The sequence below is a fragment of the Clupea harengus genome, chromosome 3 (genome assembly GCF_900700415.2).
Source record: "Clupea harengus chromosome 3, Ch_v2.0.2, whole genome shotgun sequence".
NCBI lineage: Eukaryota > Metazoa > Chordata > Actinopteri > Clupeiformes > Clupeidae > Clupea > Clupea harengus.
The window spans coordinates 7,611,874-7,633,704 of record NC_045154.1 but is presented as its reverse complement, the minus strand read 5'-3'; the positions used below and the strand labels follow the sequence as shown (position 1 = coordinate 7,633,704).

Here is a 21,831-nt window from a genome sequence, read left to right as displayed (position 1 = left end):
AGGTTGGAGCCTGGTAACATTCTGACTTATTACTGCTGTTTTGATACTGGCATTCCCACAGCTGGAAAAAAAAGCTAGGCTTATCGCAGCATCATCAATTGCTCTGTTTATCACGTCTTCATCGGCCATGGAGGCCATCCAAATATTAACCAGAGTCCAAACTCACAGTCCTCCCTCCCCTCCTCCACTGCGTGCTCTAGCTGCTGAGACTTCATTAACCCAATACCTGCCAAAAAATCCCAATACAATGCTAAGTGCAACACCAGCCTTTAGATCTCTACACGCTCTGGCTCCAGGGAAAATGTACACTATTCTTTATTATATGTTCTTAACAAGCGACACAAAAGCCTGAGAGCTGAAAAGGGAGGAGAGAGGAACAAAAGGGACTCGTTCTCACCTTACTGGTGGCGGTGGCGGAGGAGCCGGGAATGACAGGTGTGTTGGTCACCTGCACCGACAGGTACTTGTTGTGGATGAGCGGCCAGGCGCCCTCCACCTTACACGTCTGGAAGTCGTCTGTGAACGTCCGCAGGTGCGGGTCCCCAAAGAAGCCGCAGTGGGTGTAGTTGGGGGGTGACGAGTGGCGCGGCAGGCTGCGCTCGTAGTGGCACACCTCCGGCCCGTCCGAGTTTACGTCCGGCTGGGGCTGCGGCTGCGGCTGGTGAGGGGGCGCCGGGAGTGGGACGCGGGGGGAGGATGTGGGGCCCTCCTTGGAACAGTTGTGCTGAGTCATCAGGTCTTCGATGCCATGCTGGGCCAGGTGGAAGGCCAGGTCACCGCGGCAGGTCCGGGCGGTCCGGCGGACGCAGCTGCTGTAAGCCCGCAGCGCCGTGCAGAACTCCACATCCGCCTCAGGCTCCGAACCGGTCGTGGCAGCCCAGAATTCCGAGTTGCACTTGAGGATCTTACACTGCAGGCTCACTGCCGGGGGAAACAGACAGAAACATGAGCCACAGAGAAACTCTAGAAGAGAACTTTACAACTGTGCATTATTTATGGCAGAAACAATAATTTGAGGGGTCCCTTGTTGAGACCAAAGATTGAAAATATTATTGGGTATCAATTAAATAAAAAGAAATACAAACTGCAGAAAAATGTTCAGGCCCAGGTGCAGTCGTCAGTTTGAAGGTTTTATCAACCATCTTAAAAACACAGATTTTGATTCCCCTTCCCTCCCTTTTCAGAGTAAAGAATAATAGTGCTTACTTAAAATACAAGCATTCCATGATTTGTGTAATGGCCTGTGTTTTCATTAAATATGTGTACTGTTTCATATGTGAATAACGTCACTGCCAACATAAATCTCGACAGCTGCTCATGAACATGTGCATGAGCTTTCAGAAACTGTTTTTAAATCATGCCACATCTCCTTTACTCTCTGTCTTTCCCCAAAGGGTCTCTTGGCAAATTGAGTATTTATTTCCACTGAGCAACTGCATGGTCACATGTAATGAAACCAACATTCCTCCAAATAAATGCGGCTCCAAGAGGCTGAGACTTGCCAGCTTCCATCATGTGTGAGTGCACTTCATTAAAAATCAATCCTGCTCAGAAATTTCATGCAACTCTATCAACTCCAAAAGGGAGTCGTATAACTCCACCCAACACACACACACACACACACACACACACACACACACACACAAGCCAGAAAATGTATACAAGGCTTTTTTTTTACAAAAACATCTCCAACATGACGTCTTGGTTCATTATCTGTCGACCACTTTTGTTTTGCCACAACACGAAAGCATATCCCAAAACTCATTATACACAATAAGAAAATGAATACTCTATTTCAAGATATTATACCCAATAAGAAAACGAATACTCTATATCAACACTTGAAAGCTATTGAGCTAACCTAATAAGAATCTGAACTGGCACCATTACAGAGTGATGAAGCTCCAGCAGGCTTTTTAAACCTGATTACCTCACAGGGAAAACGGCAAGGCTATAAAAACAGAAATCGTGGCCTCTGTAGCAGGCCCACAGGATATGATCAACGCGGAGATTGTTGTGAATTAGGGTATCGTTTATCATGGGGGCTAATACTCTACACAAACAAACAAAGCTAATTTTAGAGATTGACACAGGGACAAACGGAAAGGGAACATGCAAATGGCCCCACTGCAAAGGGACATATGCTAGTTAAGCATTTAGTGCGAATTAACACATTTTGACACCAAGGGAGTTGTGGCATTGGCAGTCTAAGCAGCCTTTTGAGAGCAACTCAGCAAGAGCCATCACCCCCCACCCCTGAAAATGGGCAAAAAGGCACCTCCTGAGGAATTCACTTCTTAGTGAAACAGAAGGGGGCATGAATTTGAGTTTGCATTAGTGAAGGTGTTTGTGTGTGTGTGTATGCATGCGTGTGTGTTGTGGATGTGGGGGAGAGGGGAGGTCTTAAAGCTCTGAATGAAGACAATGTAATTTGCCATTGAGAGGAGACCAGCAGAGTCATAAATTAGGCCTGTGTAAAAGGATTAGGTTGAGTTTCATCGCCCATGCAGGAGGGAGGGTGGGTTCATGTGTGTGTGTGTGTGTGTGTGTGTGTGTGTGTGTGTGTGAAGGGTGCTCTCTTAAAGAAACAGGATCTCCAAGGAGAAACTGGCTCTCCGTCCAGAGGGCGGAACAGAAGGTAGCTCCTGGTATTCCACAGGTCAGACTGGGTATAAGATATCCACCTGTCCACTGCGAATAGGCCACTAATCAAAGGCTAAATTAGATTTAGAACAGGCATTCCACAGGGCTTAGATTACATGAGCTGAAATTAAAATCTTTCTTGTTTGGCACAAGCTAAAGGCTAACGTATGAGAGAAAACTCATGAAGGAGTAATTCAAGTATTATAGTATGTTTGTAGAATAGTCTGTCTATTTGGTTGGTTGCCTGTGTGTGGGTGTGTGTGTGCATGCACGTGTATATGTGTGAGCAAGGTAAGCATGCTTACGATGTTGTAATGAAGACAAGTGGCCATGTGGTAGTATTGTTATAAAAATATAACCAACATATCTTTGTCCTGTATTACACAGAACAAGATTAATTGCTTTCAAACTGTTTCAAAATGTGGTTGTATCGTATGCCTGTAGTTAAATAGGCCAATTTGTGAAACCCAAAATCCACACAATCAGCTGACACCATCACCGTCCCCCTCCCCGCGCGCCTCAGTATGCAACCCCCATCCACACCTCTCCCGCCTCCCCACAACAAAAGGCATTTATCACCAATCTGATAAAATCCAATAAACTAATCTCAATATGAAATGGACTGTCAGCAACTCTATCACTTTCATGATATCTTTTTGTTTGACGTTAAATGACTTGAAAGAAAAAAAGATAAGCTTCGTCGAGGTGTTAAATGGTCTTGGAGGCGGTCTCATGGCCATAGTGGGTCTATCGTTCATAGCTTAAAATGCTCCTGGCACGATTGAGTGTATTTGTATACGTATATGACGGGTAAAGAATATTGATGTAGGCAAGGTTAAGGCATTGTTAAGCAGGCCTAGCCATAACTCCGAGACAATCTATGAAACAATTTACAACGCATTTGTTTGTCTATTAATTAAAGTTTTATGCACACAGTCTATTCCTTTAAGACACAAGGTAGGACCATAACGTTACATCTAGGGAAGCCAAGTTGGGGATCTGGATAGAACCCCCTCCCCCAAACTAAACAGTACCTGGGGGCTTGAGAGGAATGTATGCGGCTGAGGCGAGCCATGGGAGAATGTGCGTGACTGGGAAACGCGAAGACAAATACATTTTGAAGTGGGTTTAAGTGGACGAAAAATAAATTTCTGACACATTACGACTATGCCCGTACATAAGACAATCGATTCAACAGCTAACATTTTATATACACCAAAATCCACGCATTTCCAACAGGTTTCAGTCACTGGCTCCCCGGAAACGAGCACATCATATTCAGATACACAATTGCTGCAGGCTTTCAATAGATATTTTACTCTGATTTTGCCCAACATTAGAAAGTAATACTAATGCAAAAGGAGAATTAGGAGGAGAGTTTTGCAATTGCAAGCAGGTTACAAAAAGTTAACTTTGCGCAGCCGTTTCTTAAGTTGTTTTTTTCCTAGCTGACGAATTTGTTGTTACATGTAGTTAATTTGTTACAGCCTGTTCACCATCTTCCTCAATCCATTCAAAGGAGACACTTTTGGGTAAATATAATCTCAAGTAATCTAAACATGACTGTTGTGTGATAAGAAGTTAAAGTTCAAGGACTCACCTGCAGGAAAGATATAAAGAAATACAGCGAGGATCTTGCCGACTTGTAGCGCCGAAGGTCCTGCTCCTTTCCCCATAACCATCCATCCAGCACGGGACAGCGCTCCTCTCCTCTCCCTGGTCAAGTCAGCACGGCGAGGGGAAAAGAAAGAGCGAGTTACTTCTGACGTAGAATTCCTTTAAGATCGCTAGAAAACTAATTCGGGTTGAAATCATTCCGTTGATTGTTTGCAAAAGACTTTTTCAAGCAAGCGCCAAACACCCGTTGAGGTTCATACAACTCTACGAGTCTTGGAATTCCTTAACAAACACTAAAGAAAAAAAACATCGATCTTCTTTCAGGGGTGTCAAGAGAGGGCAGCCTACTCCAGGAACTGCACCAATAAGAAGACTTAGATCCACCCCTCAACCCCCTTCAGCTTCAAATTACACCCCTGCCTCGCAAAATTGTTCACCATAGCCCACATTGGGTCACGTTGAATCCCTACTGTAGAGTGTTATCGGATAACTTTTTTAGCTTGATAAGCTACACAGCAAACATACACTCTGAAACACAGGAAATAGACGATGAATATGTTGCTAGCTAGTAATGAGAAGGCGTTTCTTTTATTTCTTTCTTCTTTCTAGTCAATAGAAAATGTAACAGTATTGTTTGGAAATCATGTAAAAAGGGACACTACAAAGGACAGTTTGACCATAGATTTATGGATCATCAAGATGTTTGGGGGAATGACAAGAAAAGAGTATTCAGGACACAGAATGAGCTCTGTATGACACATTCAGACCCTGGTTTAATGACCAAGAGGTTTGACACATCAAACTCAGGCCTTTGAAGACGTTGACATTTCTCAGTCATGGTGTAGACCTAGTGTGGGTTGGTGTCAGCAACAGCAACTGTCATATTTTATATTAGCCTAATAAGAAACATATTTAGAATCAGGCCCTACCGATATGTTGGCTGTTATGAAGCCTTACTCTTTTCATGACATGTTTGCTGTTAAAGGAGGGGTTAAACAACACATGTAATATGGCTCAACTGTAAAGGGTCGCAATTTCCACACTCTATGATTTACCTTAAACTCAAGGGGTATTCTGTTCTGACAAGTCCTGATATTCTGATTTTAATATCACTGTTAAAGGTAGTTCTGTGATTCTAATCCAATTTTTTTTTCAGCAAATTGCTCTGTACAGTCCTCTGCTGTCCGTTTGTGCACTCAGTCCACAGTCCTGGCCCAAAAAGTTGCCCCGAACTCAAGCCATATGTACCAGCCAATCAACATGTTGCTTCAGGAGCACGGAGGGAATGAGTGTAATTTGATTGTTTTTTTTTAATCTAAAATATCAACAGCCTTTCACACTAACCGTGGACTTGCCTTTAATTTAAACAGATCATAATGATTTCTGAATAGGGTTAATGCTGTGAAACCATGACAAGTTATGTGTTGCTGTGTGAAATAGAGGTTTGAGCGAACATGTTGAATAGTTCTGTGGTTGCATGACTTGGGCATCATCAGGACAGTTCATCCAATGTATTTGATAACTTAAGATATATTAAGTGAATGAAAATAAACATGGTTCTGTATATAGCCTACCCCTTCAACCTCTAATCTTTTAAAAGTGTTGAATTTTTTAACTAAAAGGACAAAAGGCATTTATCGCAGGGCCTATATAGTCAACTTTGCGGCATAAACGACAAACAGCGCATCTTTGTCTCAGTTATGAAAATGTAAGGTAATGTCCATACATACAGACCAATCCAACCAATGATAACTTGAGAGCAGACATCTTTTGTACTTCCGCACCTACTCCCAATAGATGGCGCTTGCACTACCGCTGTAGCTGAAACCAGCAGAGCACTGTACGCATTCCTGCCTAATAACTGACCCTAACAGCTGAGACACAGTGTAAGTTTCACATTCACCCCCTTCAGAAAGGCAGATAGTATACTATCAAGTACATACAGCTTTAGATAGGCTATATGCGTGTGTATTGTAGCCTATTTGTATTTGCCTGACAGTAGCCTATGTTCAATGTTGGCCAACTGTATTATTTTGACATTTTACTGATATGGGGTCTACAGCATGCCCCATTTAAAATGAACGGTGAGAAGTATATCTGTAATATGACCGACATATGACAACATGCCATTTAAGTCTAGAAAAAAACCGTGGTTATAAGCACCTTGGCTATTTCTCTAAGTCATGCGCCTCCCAAACACTCCAATATTGGCCTTGGAAGACGAATAAGTAATAGTCTGGAACTGGCTAGGATATTAGTTGTTTGGAAATTAAAATACTACATTTTTGGCTTATTTGTAGTGAAAGGAGACTAATGATGCATGTTACAAAAGAATGAAAGAAAGGAACGAAGAAGAAATAAAGGACGTTTCAGAAACCGCACAAAACAGAAATTGTCACATAGAAATAAATAGCAAGCATGAACAATTTACATTATAGACTGATAACCCCAATGAACTATATCATATCGTTACACCTAAAGTTACTTCACTCAATGTGAAATGCAACTACTGAATCACTAGGTAGGCCTACTGGTTCGCTTATCCTAAATTGTTCAAATTTGCTATCGGGACTCCATCAAATCAGGCGGCTATTCGTCGACAATTAAAAAAAAAAAAAAACACCAAAGGGCTATATCAAACACCCGACACTGGTGGCTACTAACCTTTGAGACGGCATGGATCCCCTCACCATCGACCGGCACTACGTCTGGCCACGGGACCGAGGTAAAGCTTACGGTGAGAGGAAGCCCGTATCCTATGTTCGCCTAAAAGAGTATCGCCAATAATCCAGATTTTAGTGTCAACCCCGTTGCTTAACTTGGCAGATAATATCGCTGCTTCCAATGCATTTTCTCCCGTATTGTTATTCCCGATAAAGCGCATAAAATGAAAGAGATTTTTTACAGGATAAGTTGTCGGTAGTTGTGATGCACAACAGCCCTCGTCAAGTCTCTGATATTTCCCGATGTTGTGTGGTGTGGAGGTATTTCACTTCTCCCGCCTCGTTGAATCAAATTTGTCCGTTTCACGCGTGAACAAGCCTAATTATTTTTTGGAAAAAACACAATGCGCCGGAGCAATAGTTTCTGGAAAGAGCCAGGTTTCTTCATGTTTGTGCTTGTATTCCTTCGTTTTGCCTCAGACTTCCGAAGGAAGAGTGTTCGGAACGCAGCCACTCCACATGTGCGGCTGCTGATAGCGCTAGCTGTTTTCCTCTCCTCAGTGTTGTGAAATGGCTCGTTAGAAAGTGAGAGAGACACAATGATCAGCACTGCGGGACGCCTCTGCTCTCCCAGAACGCCACACGTCGCATCACAGAATCGACTCGAACATTTGTAGGGGGTATCATTTTCAAGCGCCGGACACAGCAATTATAATGCATCTGTATTTAAAGTGATGTTTTTTGGTGAAACAATCGGGTGTTAATGTTGACAATGGCAGTTTGAATCGTACCTTAAAGATGCTCCCTGCAGCTCTTGTTTAGGCTACTTATGATGAAATGGTATTTTATACGGACTTGAAGGTTTAGATATGGATCTCGGTTCTTGACAAATTAATTGAGCGTAGGCCTAATTGCAGATCATATGTACAGGTCGCCATACACAGAGTGCAAGTAGCATAGTTAATTGAAACTTGCTGACAGTTGGAACGAATTGATCTAAAATCCAGTACTGGTATCATATATAATACGGAACTGATGCAGTGTTGAAATATCATCAAACCAACGCCTTGTGCAGATAGTTGATGAGTAGGTTAAACTAAATGGATATTCTGTGTCCCATTTATCTGAATATACTGCTCCCATATGCTGTTAGTTATCACAGACATACATACATACATACATACATACATACATATTTTACATTATCCACAGGTTTGCCATAGTCACGTCCATAAACTTCACTTCACTAAACACTGAACATGTAAGTTAATGTTGAGCACAGCTTGGTAATGTTACTGCTCTAAGCAAATGACAGTATGGACAGGGCAGTGCATCTAACATTTTTACATTTACATTGTCACTCAAGTGTGAAGACAATGCCGGATGTGTGTGTGTGTTCCCAGCAATTCAGTTCAATTCAGGATGACCCCATGACGTGTTTGTTTCTCTCTTCTTTTCCAGTTGGCATATATCCTATTCCTTGGATATTTGGATGTGTGTGTGTGTGTGTGTGTGTGTGTGTGTGTGTGTGTGTGTGTGTGTGTGTGTGTGTGTGTGTGTGTGTGCATGTGTGTGTGAGTTAGTGTTTTTGCTGCAGGTACCAAATGAGTAGCCAATATGAAGAACACAATGCTTTTAAGACACAAAACAGACACAACCAGGCAATCAGCCATGTAATAACTATGACTACAAAGTGAGCCACATTTAATTTCCCTGTGATTTTCTATAATTTGCCCCTACTGACACTGACAGTTAGAATCTCATTATGTTTCATTTCACTCATTATGCACGTCCTGTAAGGTCTAATCCTGTACAAAAGCCCTAACCAAGGGTAATAGAGGTAGATGGTTAAAATTGGATTTGTGGAGGCTGAAACACTGTCACAAAACAGTAATTCCAATTTGGTTCCAGAAAAGGCTCAGGTCTTCAGTGGCCTCAAGTCGACAGGTCAACTTCCCGAATGATGTTTATTTTATGAATGTGTATGGCAGGGCCAGACTACGGCGAGACACAAATTACTTTCTGAGGAAACACACGGGTCAATGGTGCATGAGTGATCAAAGGAGGCTTTATCTCATTTTTTTTGCGTTAAGTGTAATTGGGTAGATAAGCCAAGTGGCTAAGTCGGCCGTTTCCCCATTGAGAGAGATTGGGCATTATCAGCATTACTGAGTGTGTCTATCAGTATGTCCATTGTATACTCTTGAACCAGCGGCTCAGATAATTAAATAATGCCGTCGCCATCTTATCTTCGTTATATCTCTATGAAGCTATTATAAGCTTCATGTATGACATTTAGAAAAGGTACAGCATCTCAGGTATCACCTTGTTAGTGGAAGTTATTTTAATCAAAGGGTCACAAAGTGAATGACAAGAATAGATTAAAGCTACCAAAGTCCATTAATTTCTTCCAAAGGTAGTTATTACTGAACCGTTTGGCATTCAGACAGCCCTCGTTGTGCTTATTGTCTGGCTAATGAGAAGATTTGGAGGATGGAGAACTTTCTGTGCCAACTTAGCAGATGACCTCAAGAAAAAGGCACACAAAAAACCCTTTCCTCTGTACATCTTCTATATCTTCATCAACACACCAATTCCCACCTTCCTATTACACATCAGCATATTACAGAAACAGAATATGATTAAAGCTCATAGAGAATATTGAGTACTTGTTGGAGAGGGGGGCGATCAGTTTCATGACATTTTCAAACCTATGTGTATACTAATAACCAGTAATCATCTCTCTTCCTCTTGTGTGTGTTTCATATTTGTAGAGATAGCCTGTCACTCATCTGGATCTGGGGACACAGATCACAGTTACTTGAAAAGTCTGAAATCATGAATTAATTGATAGTGTCAAGAGACAGAGCAGGATATTTTTATGAGTGATAGTAAGCCTTTGTGAGCTGGTTTCATCTGTCCATTGCCCTCTACATAGGCAAGGACAGAGAGAGCTTTTGGCAACAGAAAAAAGGGTCTCACCCTGTAACCATGACAACTTGACCATAGCCCCATTATAATCAAGTCCTTTAAAAGACAAAAGCGAGGCAGATTCTCATGAGCTGCCAGAATGATTGAAAACTGTCACTGAGTAGAATTTAAAAGATATTCGCAAGACAGAGTAGAGTCATGAAATTAATTTATGACCAAAAACATCTGCAGGCAACTATGACAAAATGGAATTCTTCTGTCTCATTTTCTGAACAATGATTTTTTTTTTCATCAATAATTTATAAATGTAAAATTGCCTCCATCAAAAGCATGTGGAATACAAATTGATTTAGTGAAATCTCAAAAGAGATACAGAATGAACCACCAAGAGGAAAATAAACACTTTTCCAGCAGGTCATGAGGGTCTGCAGAATACGATGAATTTACTTGTTTGGTGTTAAAAACCCACAGACAGCTGAGAACAAGTACACTGTGAACGCTGGTTCTTAGTTTGAACACAATGAGTCCACCATCAAAATGTCACTGAATGCAAAACAACATGTTTATTGCCATAAACATGGTCTCTCACACACAATATCCTTTTCATCTGTTAGCTGTTATTACTCTGCATTAATCTCATCCTGACAGAAACCAGTGGATTCAGGTTTGTTTATTCGCAAAGCCTGCTTTGAATTGTTTTTGTTTTCTTTGTGTGCTTTAGGGGTATTCCAGGATATGATTTGTGTGTAAAATACTTTGTGCCTAATAGATTCCCAACACTCGTTGGTCTCTCAGTGTTGAATCGCTGTGGCTTTAAGGCTAGAAAGTAATTTACTATTTCCCTGCACGTACAGAAACAGATTCGGTTTTAAGACCTCTGCTGTCATACGGACACCAGTAGGAGAGCAAAAACATCATAAGCAGAGAATACTTCATGGCCTGTGATGCCAATGTCACATATTAACACTGCGACCAAGAGAACGGTAACATGTTAGACCCGTGATGCATGTCTTCTTAGCCAGAGACATAGATCAGGAATGCAGTCTTCGTTACTTTGAAAGCAGGAGGCACAATTCATGCGCTGCATATGAACTCTTCAGACACTGAATTATGTGACAACATAACCTTATGACGACTATAACCTTGAGAGTCTGGAATTTCCTGCAACCTGGAATAACAGATATCAAAGTGATTCAGCAAGTTAACACACACTAACTATATAGGAATAGACCCAAGGCGGTTTCTTTCCGCCCTCAAGACAGACTCCAGACGATTATGTGCCCACACCATCTGAGAGGGACTCCCCCACCTGTGACTGGGATGCCAGCTGGGAGAACCTTGGTTATCTGCCGCTTTCCAACACTGTTCTCCTCAACGCAAACCCCTCTCCACTGGGCCCGATGAATTATGCATGACTATAATCCACTAAACAGAAGACAAGTGATTGCAATTAAACAGAAACACAACAGCATGCAAATAAGAAAGAGATGAAGAGAGTTATCTATATATATATAGAGAGAGAGAGAGAGAGAAAATACTGGCAATCACAATGTTGTCATTTCTTTTGCATTTTGACTGTCAAGGAACTTTACTTGGTATGACCTTGTGCCATTGATACATGATGGGCCTTGCCCCAAGTGTCAGAAAACACCAGTGTTACACCCAATTACCTAATAACTTCCTACAAACGTAATTCACCATAAACTTAATACAAATCTGCACTTTTTAATAATTATTATCCCCAAAACATCCCACAATAATAATAGTTGCTTACCATAAATGTAGTAACTAATTTCCCACAACATTATTACATTTGCCGGAAGTTATTACATTTGTGGGGTGGTGAATTTTGCATGTTTGTTTATTTTCCCACACCTATGCAGATCTGGGGTACAGTAGTAAGGGTGTAGTGAGTTATTTCCACACTAGACTTTAACTTGTAACCTTACCCCAACCTCTGCCTCTTCTGCTACTGGAAATACAGGACAGAGGAAGGTTGTGTCTAATTAAAAATGTTTATTTCTTCTGTTTTACGTCTTCATTTATACATGTTTGACTTAGTTCTAATATTGTATATCACCCTGTATCATGTTGTGAACGTGGTGCACAGGTGAATTTTTACTCTGATGTATTTCTTTCAATGTTTACTGCAGATTGGTAGTTTCCCACGCAGCAGTATGCTTGAGCGTCTGCTGGTGTAATAAGGCTAATTAGCTAGCGTGATGGTGTAGCTTGTTGTTGCTTAATGTGGTTGCAAGTGATTAATTCAATTCAATTCAATTTTATTTATATAGCACCACATTTTTTTTATTGTCTTAAGGCGTTTTACAGAGCCCAGGGCCTGAGCCCCCTTAGAGCAAGCACAATGCCGACAGAGGCAAAGAAAAACTCCCTGTTAACAGGAAGAAACCTAAAGCAGAACCTCAGCACATAAGGGGGGGGCCCATCTGCTTGGAGCCGGTCAGGTAGAGATAGAAAAAGAAGGGGGGGACTTGTGGCAGGAGGGGAGGGCGGAGAAGGAGCAGGGATTAGCTCCATTATCGTAGGTATCACAGATGTATTTTTTGGTATTATTAGTTTTAAATTTGGTTGGCCTGGTTTGTTTGGCAGGACCTGTGGTGCCTCTGGCCCACTCCCTGGCTGATGTGTTTTTTTTTTCTTCTTAAAATTAGGTATGCCACAAATTGAATGTGTTTGAATTCTTTTTCTTACTGTTATTTTAATTATTTTATTATGTCTTCCTAATTACAGACAGCCACGGTTGTGGTAGGTAGCAGCCCTACCCTGCTTCTGCTGCAGTTTGTGTTGTTAGCTCTACTCTCTTGCTGCTGTCCCGTGACAGAGGAGCTGTGGCGCGTGTGGCCGGCTCCCTACATATTTGTTCGTTTTCTGTTTTTAAAATCAAAGATCATATAATAAAAGTGTCATGACCCAGACTGGCTGTGGCGTTACATCTATCTATTTCAACACAACAAAAGCCCGAGAGTGAGAGCAACCACTCCTGTTACACTGGCAGGCCTGAGCCCTCTGTGTCTTTGTTTGTTTTTAGTTTTTTTTTTTTTGTCAAACTAAATAGTAAATAACACCTTTGCCTCCGACTGCAGTCTTTAAAAAGACAACATTAAGTGCCATCTCTGATCTCATCCCCCTTTTTGGTTTGAAAATACATTTTTAATAGTGATAATAGTTTTAATAGTGAATAGTGTCAAACTTGACAGCAGGTAATCTAGGCCCTCTCAAATGGGGTAAAATAGATCCTGTAGCACACTGAACATTGGAGGTTGTTATATTGTACTACTGATTGTGAAAATGCTCCAAGAGAGATCCAAACACAGATGCACCAACCGAACAGATGCATTTCTCTCAATGCAGTGAGACAATAGTATAGTAGTGAAGAGGATCTCATGCATGCATACACATGTGCACACATGTATACACGTGTACACACACAAACACACACAAACACACACACACACACACAGACACACACACACACACACACACACACACATTACACACTATTACATTTGTGGTAAGTTATTACGTTTGTGGGTAAAACATACCAACTTTTGGCAAAGCTCTACGGCATCTACGATATCTTCACCAGTGCATGCCTTGAGACCAGGGGAGAGGGAACAGCTGCACAGATGATTAAACAGACAGTCAGCCACATGAGCTCAAAGAGAAACTGCTTGCATGAGAGAAGACTTGGATTTGGACCAGTATTTAAACACAGCCACCTTGGTCAAATTGTACCAAAGCAAGGCAATTCAGTCACAATTTTAGACTACAATACACCGTTAAGTACAACATACTTAGTCACAATGAGTAACATCAAATATTTGCTCTTTATGTTAGTTTGGTACCAATTGAGGATGTGCAGAATCTTATGGGATTTTGAAGACAAAAAATTATAATTTACTCAAAACTTGGCATAGCCAGTGCATATTTAAACACAACCTGCCATATGGAAATGCTCTTAGGTTGTATTACACAAACAAATGATAAACACTAACAGGTAAATACACAAATATGTGCAGTCATAAACTATTTCAACACAGAGACCCTTAGATAATTATAGTGCATGCACTGGATGCACGCAGGATTTGTTGGCGTTTTAAGGAACAGCCAAATAGCAATTAAATATGATATCATTAGCCTCAAGACAGACTTGAATGGCACTGAGGTATGCACACACACGCATACTGAAATAGGCCCACAAACACACACAACCACATACACTCACTCACACACACACACACACACACACATACACACACACACACAAACACACACACACACACACAAACACAGACAATTTATTAGGTCAGCAACAACTCAAACCTATGTTTGATTAGATTACGTATCCTCTCTGAACTTTTATTGCCTTTCAGTTTCACAGTGTGCTAATACCACCCAAGCTGATTTGCACCACCATGAAATTTCCCCTCTCACTTACAGCCCCCTGAGCACACATAAAACACAAACAAAACACAGATTGAGACAGCTCAGTGTCCTTTAAGGCAAATGCAAGCGCACCAGAAGGACACATGCTAAAAGCTGATTGGCCTTGAACATGTAATGCTGGATTCATCTCTGTCTGCTGATCGTGAGGAGGAATAGGGTTGCTCTACTGGTAGCTAACAAAACAAAGCAATCATGGTTAATGCTTAGGGGCAACATCAACATCAGACTCTATCAGACATCGGCAGCAACAAAGTGTATCAAGGGACGAATGTGAATGTGGAAAGCCTTATCGGTGGAGAAACTCCCATGATATAAACACACAGTCTTTCTCTCTCTCAAACTCATGGAGTTAGATATTCTCAGTGCGTGCCTATTTGTCCACTGAGAATCTTATGTACGGCTTTATTCTTCACAGTCAGCTGCACCAGGGAAAATACAGGGCAGGGCTGCAATTATAATTTGTTCTTAAGCCATTTAAAGATGGTCTGAACAAAACACTTGAATATAAGTAACTGGTAACAACATCCACAGTGGGTTTTGTCAGGTTGTATTCTTTGGAGAAGAAAAAAACAGAACTGTTTGTAGTCCGTACATGTAAAACTCAAATTTGCTCATTAGCGTTTAAACTGCTCACTTGTCTGATCATTTGAATTAGACTACTTTGGTTAGTGAGATGTTATTTGCCATTTAGTCTTACATTTACAAGGATACACAGCATAGTGATAACACAATGAAGGCAGTGGTCCTTGGGAGCAAGAGATGATGAAAATAAAGCATATCTGTCTGGTTATGGACACACAAGTTACTGAAATCTCTTCTAACAAAACAGTGTAAAACTAAGACCAGCTTTTTTTAAACAATTGCCACACATTATGAATGGGTCTTCACAGATCTATCTCCATGACAACTAACTGGGCTCATTTGGAAAGCTTTTACAGGTCGAACAATATGTGAAACCAAGTAATGCATCATTTGTTATTTAACAAACAAAAAATAAACAAGCCAATCTCAGGGCGTGATTACATTATGTATAGGGACAGGAAATTAATATCCACATTTGCCAGCAGAGCCTTTTCAGAAGGAGACAGTGTCTGAAAAAAAAAATATATATTTTCACTCTGACAGCAAAGTTATTAGGTCTCACAACAACTGAGATGGCTATCCATTCATATTAGTTTGATCCTATCACAGAATAGCATCTTTGAAATGAGAGGAGAGAGGGAGGCATTTTTTGATGGAGGCATCAGTTACTAAACTTGTGGTATCTGACTCAATTCGTATCAGTAAGTGAGGACACAATTAAAGCAGAAATGGGATGAGACAAGTCACGGTGCACCTATTCAGCTGAGTTACCATAGAAACAGCCTGCTTAGGCAAACGTAAGCGGCAAACAAACAGTGCATGCAGCATGCTGCAACAAACATAGACAGGCAGTCAGGTGTAAGTGGATGAGATTTGACTCAAAATAGGCTTTTGCCAATACTGATAATGACTTTTGCTCCAGTAAGCCAAAACAGATCAACAATAATCCGGTTTCTGCTGGAAGATGGTGTTGAAAGCCAAAAGTGGTGTACGACCATTTGTCTTCAGAATGAAAAGCTTTCCAAACTCTGAAACAGACCACACATAACATCTTTTGAAATAAATGTAGCATGTATTTAGTATCTACATAGATTTAGATAGCCATAATATTTAGCCATTCCAAGTATATATCTGCTGTGCAAAAAATAAGCAAAATCTAATGGTAATGTTGGTGCATGTGAGGGTGCGTCTGACTCAAAGTGTTTTGCACATACTGATGTAGTTAGAGTAGATGGTGCAAAGTCAATGATCACTGCTGGAGGTGAGAGAAAATTATATTCAGCCTATTCAGGTTAATTTGGGAACCTAATGCATAAATTAGTGTGATAGACCACTTCACCACCAGTGATTAGTGATTATTTCGCTTGCACTTAAATATTTCGTGGATTTTTTTATTGTGTCTCTCTTTTTAATGTAAAATATGTCTTTCACACAGTGAGACAAACAACATCCTAATGAAATGGATATTTGTATCCCTCTATGCTTGTTATCACATGCTTTTTTCACTGTTCACCTCCTTTTCTCTGGACCCCTTCCACTTTGTATTCCACAGCCATTGCAAAAGAAAAGAAGGCTATTCACCGGAAGCCGTTTCCCTCTTTTTGTTTTTACCAAGCCGCTGTGGGGTTCGTCCGGACCTCTGTGCGGGGGCCCTGTGTGTGTGCACAGCTGCAGGGGTCGGAATCTTCCCCGCCGCCGCCTTCTTGCTGTCTCCTCACAAAAGCCAAGAGCCAGAGCTGAAGTTCCTCCAGCTGCAAGCCAATTATCAGACCCAAACAATCACCTCGCGGCGCCTCTGGTCTGCAGGATGGCAGACAGCTGAGCTTCGAATTAATAAAAAAAGCACGCCTGCCCTAATTATGAGTAGGCCTGCACTCGTCCACCACCCCACAGAGAAAGAAGGCAGTAGTGTCTGATATGTAGACACACAGATACTCAGATATTCATGGCTTACCACTTCTGTTCAATTCACTAATTTATACTGACTGAATGTGTGGTAGTGTTCTCCCACTATTAGAACCAAAATTAGACTCAATACAGAGTCGAAGAAAGACTAGGCTTGGCCTTGCACTCGGACAACAGAGAATGACATTGAATATTTCTGAGCAGCCAATTGGCATAAAGGCTAGAGTGGCTCTGAGCGATGCCATTTTATTGCTGACAAAATGTTTTCAACAAAGCGAGGCCTGTCTTTATCTCTCAATGTCGTTGCAGGTATGATATAGGCTGGCCTGGGATATCCCTGAGGAGAGATTATATGTGCTCTGCAGATGCCCTCGGACAAATGCATCTCTGAGGAATGCTCTGAAATACTGCCTGGGCGTGCTACTCATAACTAGCCTTCGATTGTGCCCACAGATATCATAACGGGGTTACTTCGATATTCATATGCGCAGTGGATACTGAACCATTTAGCTGTGCTCCGTAAGCTAATATCATGGGTCGATTGCTAGACGTGAGTCTAAAGTGTAATTGTATCCTTACTCAGTGGGGGAAATTAATTTGCAACTCTGCGGTGTGCGATCATTACCACACTGAAATATTTATAGTCCTCTTGGACTTACAAGAGTTGAGAGGGTTTGCACTGACTGGGCAGGAAGATTAATTTAAGACCAATTACAACATGCACCAATGGACCTGTATGTCTGCGGAGAGGGACCATCACTCACACCAGGTCCCAGAACACTCAGGGGCCAGACAGGCCACGTTAGTTTCCAGGACAAGACATGTCATTGTGCTCTCTGTCATACGTGTGGCCGCTCCACTGTCGGGTGTCTCGCCCCTTCTTGGATCCCATTAAACCAGCTGTGGCTTCTTAACGAGCCAGAGAAATGTCAGCACCAAGGTCCACATTAATTAAAGAGCCCTCTGACAGATGATTACAGGAAAATGACTTGCAGATATGGCCCCGCCAAGCTTCCAAGATGGAAAGACCTCTCCTCGGGGCTAAATTACACGCTTATTGATCACTTCCAGTAAAATTATACTGTAATTGCTTCAGTTCTGCCGTTACAATAGCGGCCCTTTAATTAGATGGGATCCTGTGAATAACACAAACGATTTGTGCCGAACAACATGTGTGTAACAGTCATTTGTCTCTCCGCTGGGGACTATGTCGATCCATCAATAGCCCCCAGTCCAGTGCTGTTAGACTACAATTACCGCTAACCACCAAACCCATGATTTCTGATGGAAGGAAGACCTTCTGTAGAAGTTCTGGAAAAGTACTTGTTCATGAGTTAAAGGAGAACTCCAGTCCGCAAAAACAGTTATACAACGTAATCCTAGGTGGCAAGCAGTTTCTAGTTCTTCTGGACTGGACCAGAGGAAGAGAAAGGTAAACTAATGATTGTCGAAACAGCCATTTTCTTTACAGTTATTGAGGTAAACAGACACAGGCCTATCTCTGTAGGAATCCTTACCATGTTGTCAGACACTTATAATAACATAATGAGCCTGTCTTTGGCGAAAACTTTTACTTTGATGCGGATGCTTGCCCCGCAGGACTACATTGCATAGCAGTTGCCGGTTTTAACATTCTAACTCGACACTGGACCGATTTAGATTGTTTTTGTCGCTACTATAAATGTGGACCCAAAAGATGGGCCAATGTTAAAAAATACCGGAGCCGTACTACTTGGGATATGGGCATTTAGAGAATAGGAGTTCTTTATTCAAATGAGCTTTAAAGCTATTCTTTAACAACATGGATACCATGCGGTCACCATGTACAGTTCAAGATAAACAACTGAATAAAAACATTCATGATCCCAACTCTTCTTCTTTTCCTTTACAACAACCTGTACATATTTCCAGTTGTCATGGGCAAATATTTGGCAACTGCAGATGCGAAAAAAACTACTGATTTCCGTCAAAACGTTGCTAAAGCACAGAGACCTGAACCCCAACACAAGTTCCTGCCACTGCCAAAATAATACCAATGACTCACTGTTACCTCTAGGCCACGCTGCCTTTCTCTACCCTGTCTGAACATGAAGTCTGGCCTTCTCACCATGAACTTCATTAAAACATGTTATATACTGTATAGTCACCAGATTACCTGCCTTTCCTCCCAAACCGTACACATGAGCGAAAAGATGATAACACCCTTTTTCCCTCATAAAGTGTTTTTTGTGCAGCATTCTCAAAAAACTGAGTTTGTGTGTGTGTGTGTGTGTGTGTAGTTTTCCTCCCAAGTTAGGTAAAAACATACTGCACGCAATCGCTGAACGAAAGTCAAGACATCCGTGGTAAACTGGGAATGGGAATGTTCTTTGCAGATGTGAGCCTGCTTTTGTTTTTCCCTAGAGACCGATAGCAGCACTTTTAGATGTGCAACGTGTGAAAGCAAATGACGGAACTCAGACACAGCGTTCCTGAACGCTATTCAATGACAGCGCTTCACAGTCATGTCTCCCTAAATAAGTGCATTGGACGATCTGTGCAGAGTGTGGAAGAGACGACCCCATCGGCCAATACAAATTCTCCACTGAGACAGGCCCTGTTTCGGGGCCTTTTAAAACAAGTGTTTAGGCAGGGTAGAGCCAGAACTGGCCATCAAGTGTTTCACGAAAGCCAAAACAGAGTGCCAGTTAAAACATTGTGGTGGAACAGTAATATTCTCAGCTCGTGTAGCACTTAGGCCTTATAAAGCGACACAGAACCAGGCGTGTACTATTATGTAACAAAATGTATTTCTCAGTCGGTTCACGTCAAAGCCCCAAAAAGTCAAACTGCAGCTTTGGACGGAGTGAGAGTCGGAGAACAGAAAAGTAAGTGAAGAGAAGGCAGCGAGGGGAGGAAAAATGAATCCTTTGTTTGAGCATATGGGGATGCGCTCTTTTTCAGTGAGTTCTCCAGATGGCTCACACATGTTCGCTGGCTTTCCTGCCGCTATCAGTCTCCTCAGTACAGAAAGGTGATCTGCACCAGCAATCCCAGCTGTATCTGCGCACAGAACAGCATCATTCCAGCACTGGTCTGCCTCAACCCCCCGCGTCTTTGGGCTAAGACCCACCTTTATTCCATTTGGCAATGTGCTCGCTCCTGCCCCACACCCACAGCTCCTGCACCTCCACTACCACACACACACACACACACACACACACACACACATCACCCATAAGAGCAAGAACTCTCTGACGCATCTCTTATTAGGGGTGTGTGTAGAACATGTAGAATATATGAGAGGACAGAGCATATGTACAGGAGAGAAAGAGTGCACTGAATGCACAATACAGGAAATGGAGAGAGAGTGAGAGAGAGAGAGAGAGAGAGAGGAAGAGAAGTTGGGGGGAAAAGTAGAGGAGAAAGCTGAAACAGGCAGTATGTGTTGACACGTGTTTGTGTGTACGTGTTACGTCTGAATGTGTGTGCATGTGTGTATTTGTATGTGTGTGTGTGTGTGTGTGTGTGCGTGTGTGTGCCCTTGTGTGTGCACAGCTGCATTTGTAACACACTGGCATTGCTGCCAATAACAGTCAGTGTGGAGCAGTGAAAATAAACCCGCGGCTTTGGGCTGTCTCTGCCCTCACAGAGGAAATTTGAAATCACACAGCAGTTTTAGATAAGGGGAGTCCGACTCAGAGGCCCTCCAGATCCCTCCGTCAGATCGCGCGGCCAAGGTGTCAGCAGCCTGAGCCCTGCCCCTGCATGCCCCTCTCTGCATCTACATCAATATTGAAGAAAGGTGTGGGCTGTTTTTCTTGTATCACTGTAGAAAAGACACTTGGCTTGACTGAGCTGTGCACGGAGTGAGCCATCTTTTCTTTCAGCGCCATTGTCTGCTCCGGCACCCTCCGCTCAGCGAGGCCCGCGTCTCAGGCTCATGCAGTGACTTGTTGACATTTTTTTTTTAATGCCTTCGCCAGATGATGAATGCCAGCTCTTTCCCAATGTGCACTTAATGCGAAAATATTAGCTGCTGAAAGCATTTGTGCTGTAGAAAGGTCTTTTATTCTCGCATCAAACAGCAAATATTTCCAAATGATGCTTGCTCAGACTTGCGTGACTGTTTTGGGATTGTCTCTTGGCTTGGAGCGTGATTGTTTATTTAGAAACACACGTATTCGCGTACAAACACACACATGCTCGCACACACACACACACACACACACACACACACACACACACACACACACACACACACACACACACACACACACACACACACACACACACACACACACACACACACACACACACACACAGTCACACATCCCCCACCCTACTTTTCCATTCATTTACAAAGTCCTCCTTTTTGCACCTGCAAATCCTTTGTCGGAATACAACAGACTGACAAAGAAGCTAAGTTCTCACAGTTTCAATGAGGCAACGTTCAACCAGTGAGGAGTTTGCACAAAAGAGAAAAAATTCTTTAAGGGCATCTGATGGAGCCATAGAAGCACACAGCTCAACAGAAGAGAGAAAAGAAGAGAGAGAGAAAGAGACTTCTGCATATTTCACCTCACGTATTGGTTACCTGAATGTAGCTTTTAGCGATAGAATTATAAAAGCACCACACAAAAACACTGAAGCTCATTTAGTTCTAGAAACCGTGCCAAGTTCCTTTAAATTGTGGTCATGTGGTTCAGCAAAGATAATACTTCTCATTTTATTTGCAAGCCATGGTTTCACGTCATGATTAAACCCAGCAGATTAAATCTACCTCACACAGTTTAGTGTGTTCTTATTGAACTGTGAGATAATGACGAGAAGAGAGGTGAAGGGAAAAAAATAGTTTTCTTCAAGAAATCCATTAGAAAATATCAGAGTTCATTAGCTTCTCTGTGAAAATGTGTGAAATATGACTTGCCAGACAGGCTCTGAGGGGAAGCAGGGGCAACTGCCTACTGTAAGGGTAACTGTCAGAACATTCCTAATCAGGGCTGCTGCAACACAGGTGTCTGAAGTAGCTAACAAAATCTAT

At 42.0% G+C, this 21,831-nt stretch overlaps 1 protein-coding gene across 1 annotated transcript; it reads right to left on the bottom strand.

Moving 5' to 3' along the window:
• Window positions 1–11: 11 nt before the first annotated feature.
• On the bottom strand, window positions 12–8,096 carry rgma (repulsive guidance molecule BMP co-receptor a). The gene is made up of 3 exons (XM_031562041.2): window positions 6,925–8,096; window positions 4,244–4,359; window positions 12–921 (listed from the first exon to the last, which is right to left on the bottom strand). Exons 1-3 carry the CDS (start codon window positions 6,951–6,953, stop codon window positions 329–331), a joined length of 738 nt encoding a protein of 245 aa, XP_031417901.1. The 5' UTR covers window positions 6,954–8,096; the 3' UTR covers window positions 12–328.
• Between the last annotated feature and the right edge of the window lie 13,735 nt (window positions 8,097–21,831).

Bases quoted from the DNA above. Each gene is read 5' to 3' on its own strand.
- rgma (XM_031562041.2), bottom strand. From the start codon at position 6,953: ATGGTGAGGGGATCCATGCCGTCTCAAAG. The intron at 4,360-6,924 runs GTTAGTAGCCAC...TGACTTGACCAG, and splicing joins GGATCCATGCCGTCTCAAAG to GGAGAGGAGAGGAGCGCTGT. The intron at 922-4,243 runs GTGAGTCCTTGA...TTCCCCCGGCAG, and splicing joins TCTTTATATCTTTCCTGCAG to TGAGCCTGCAGTGTAAGATC.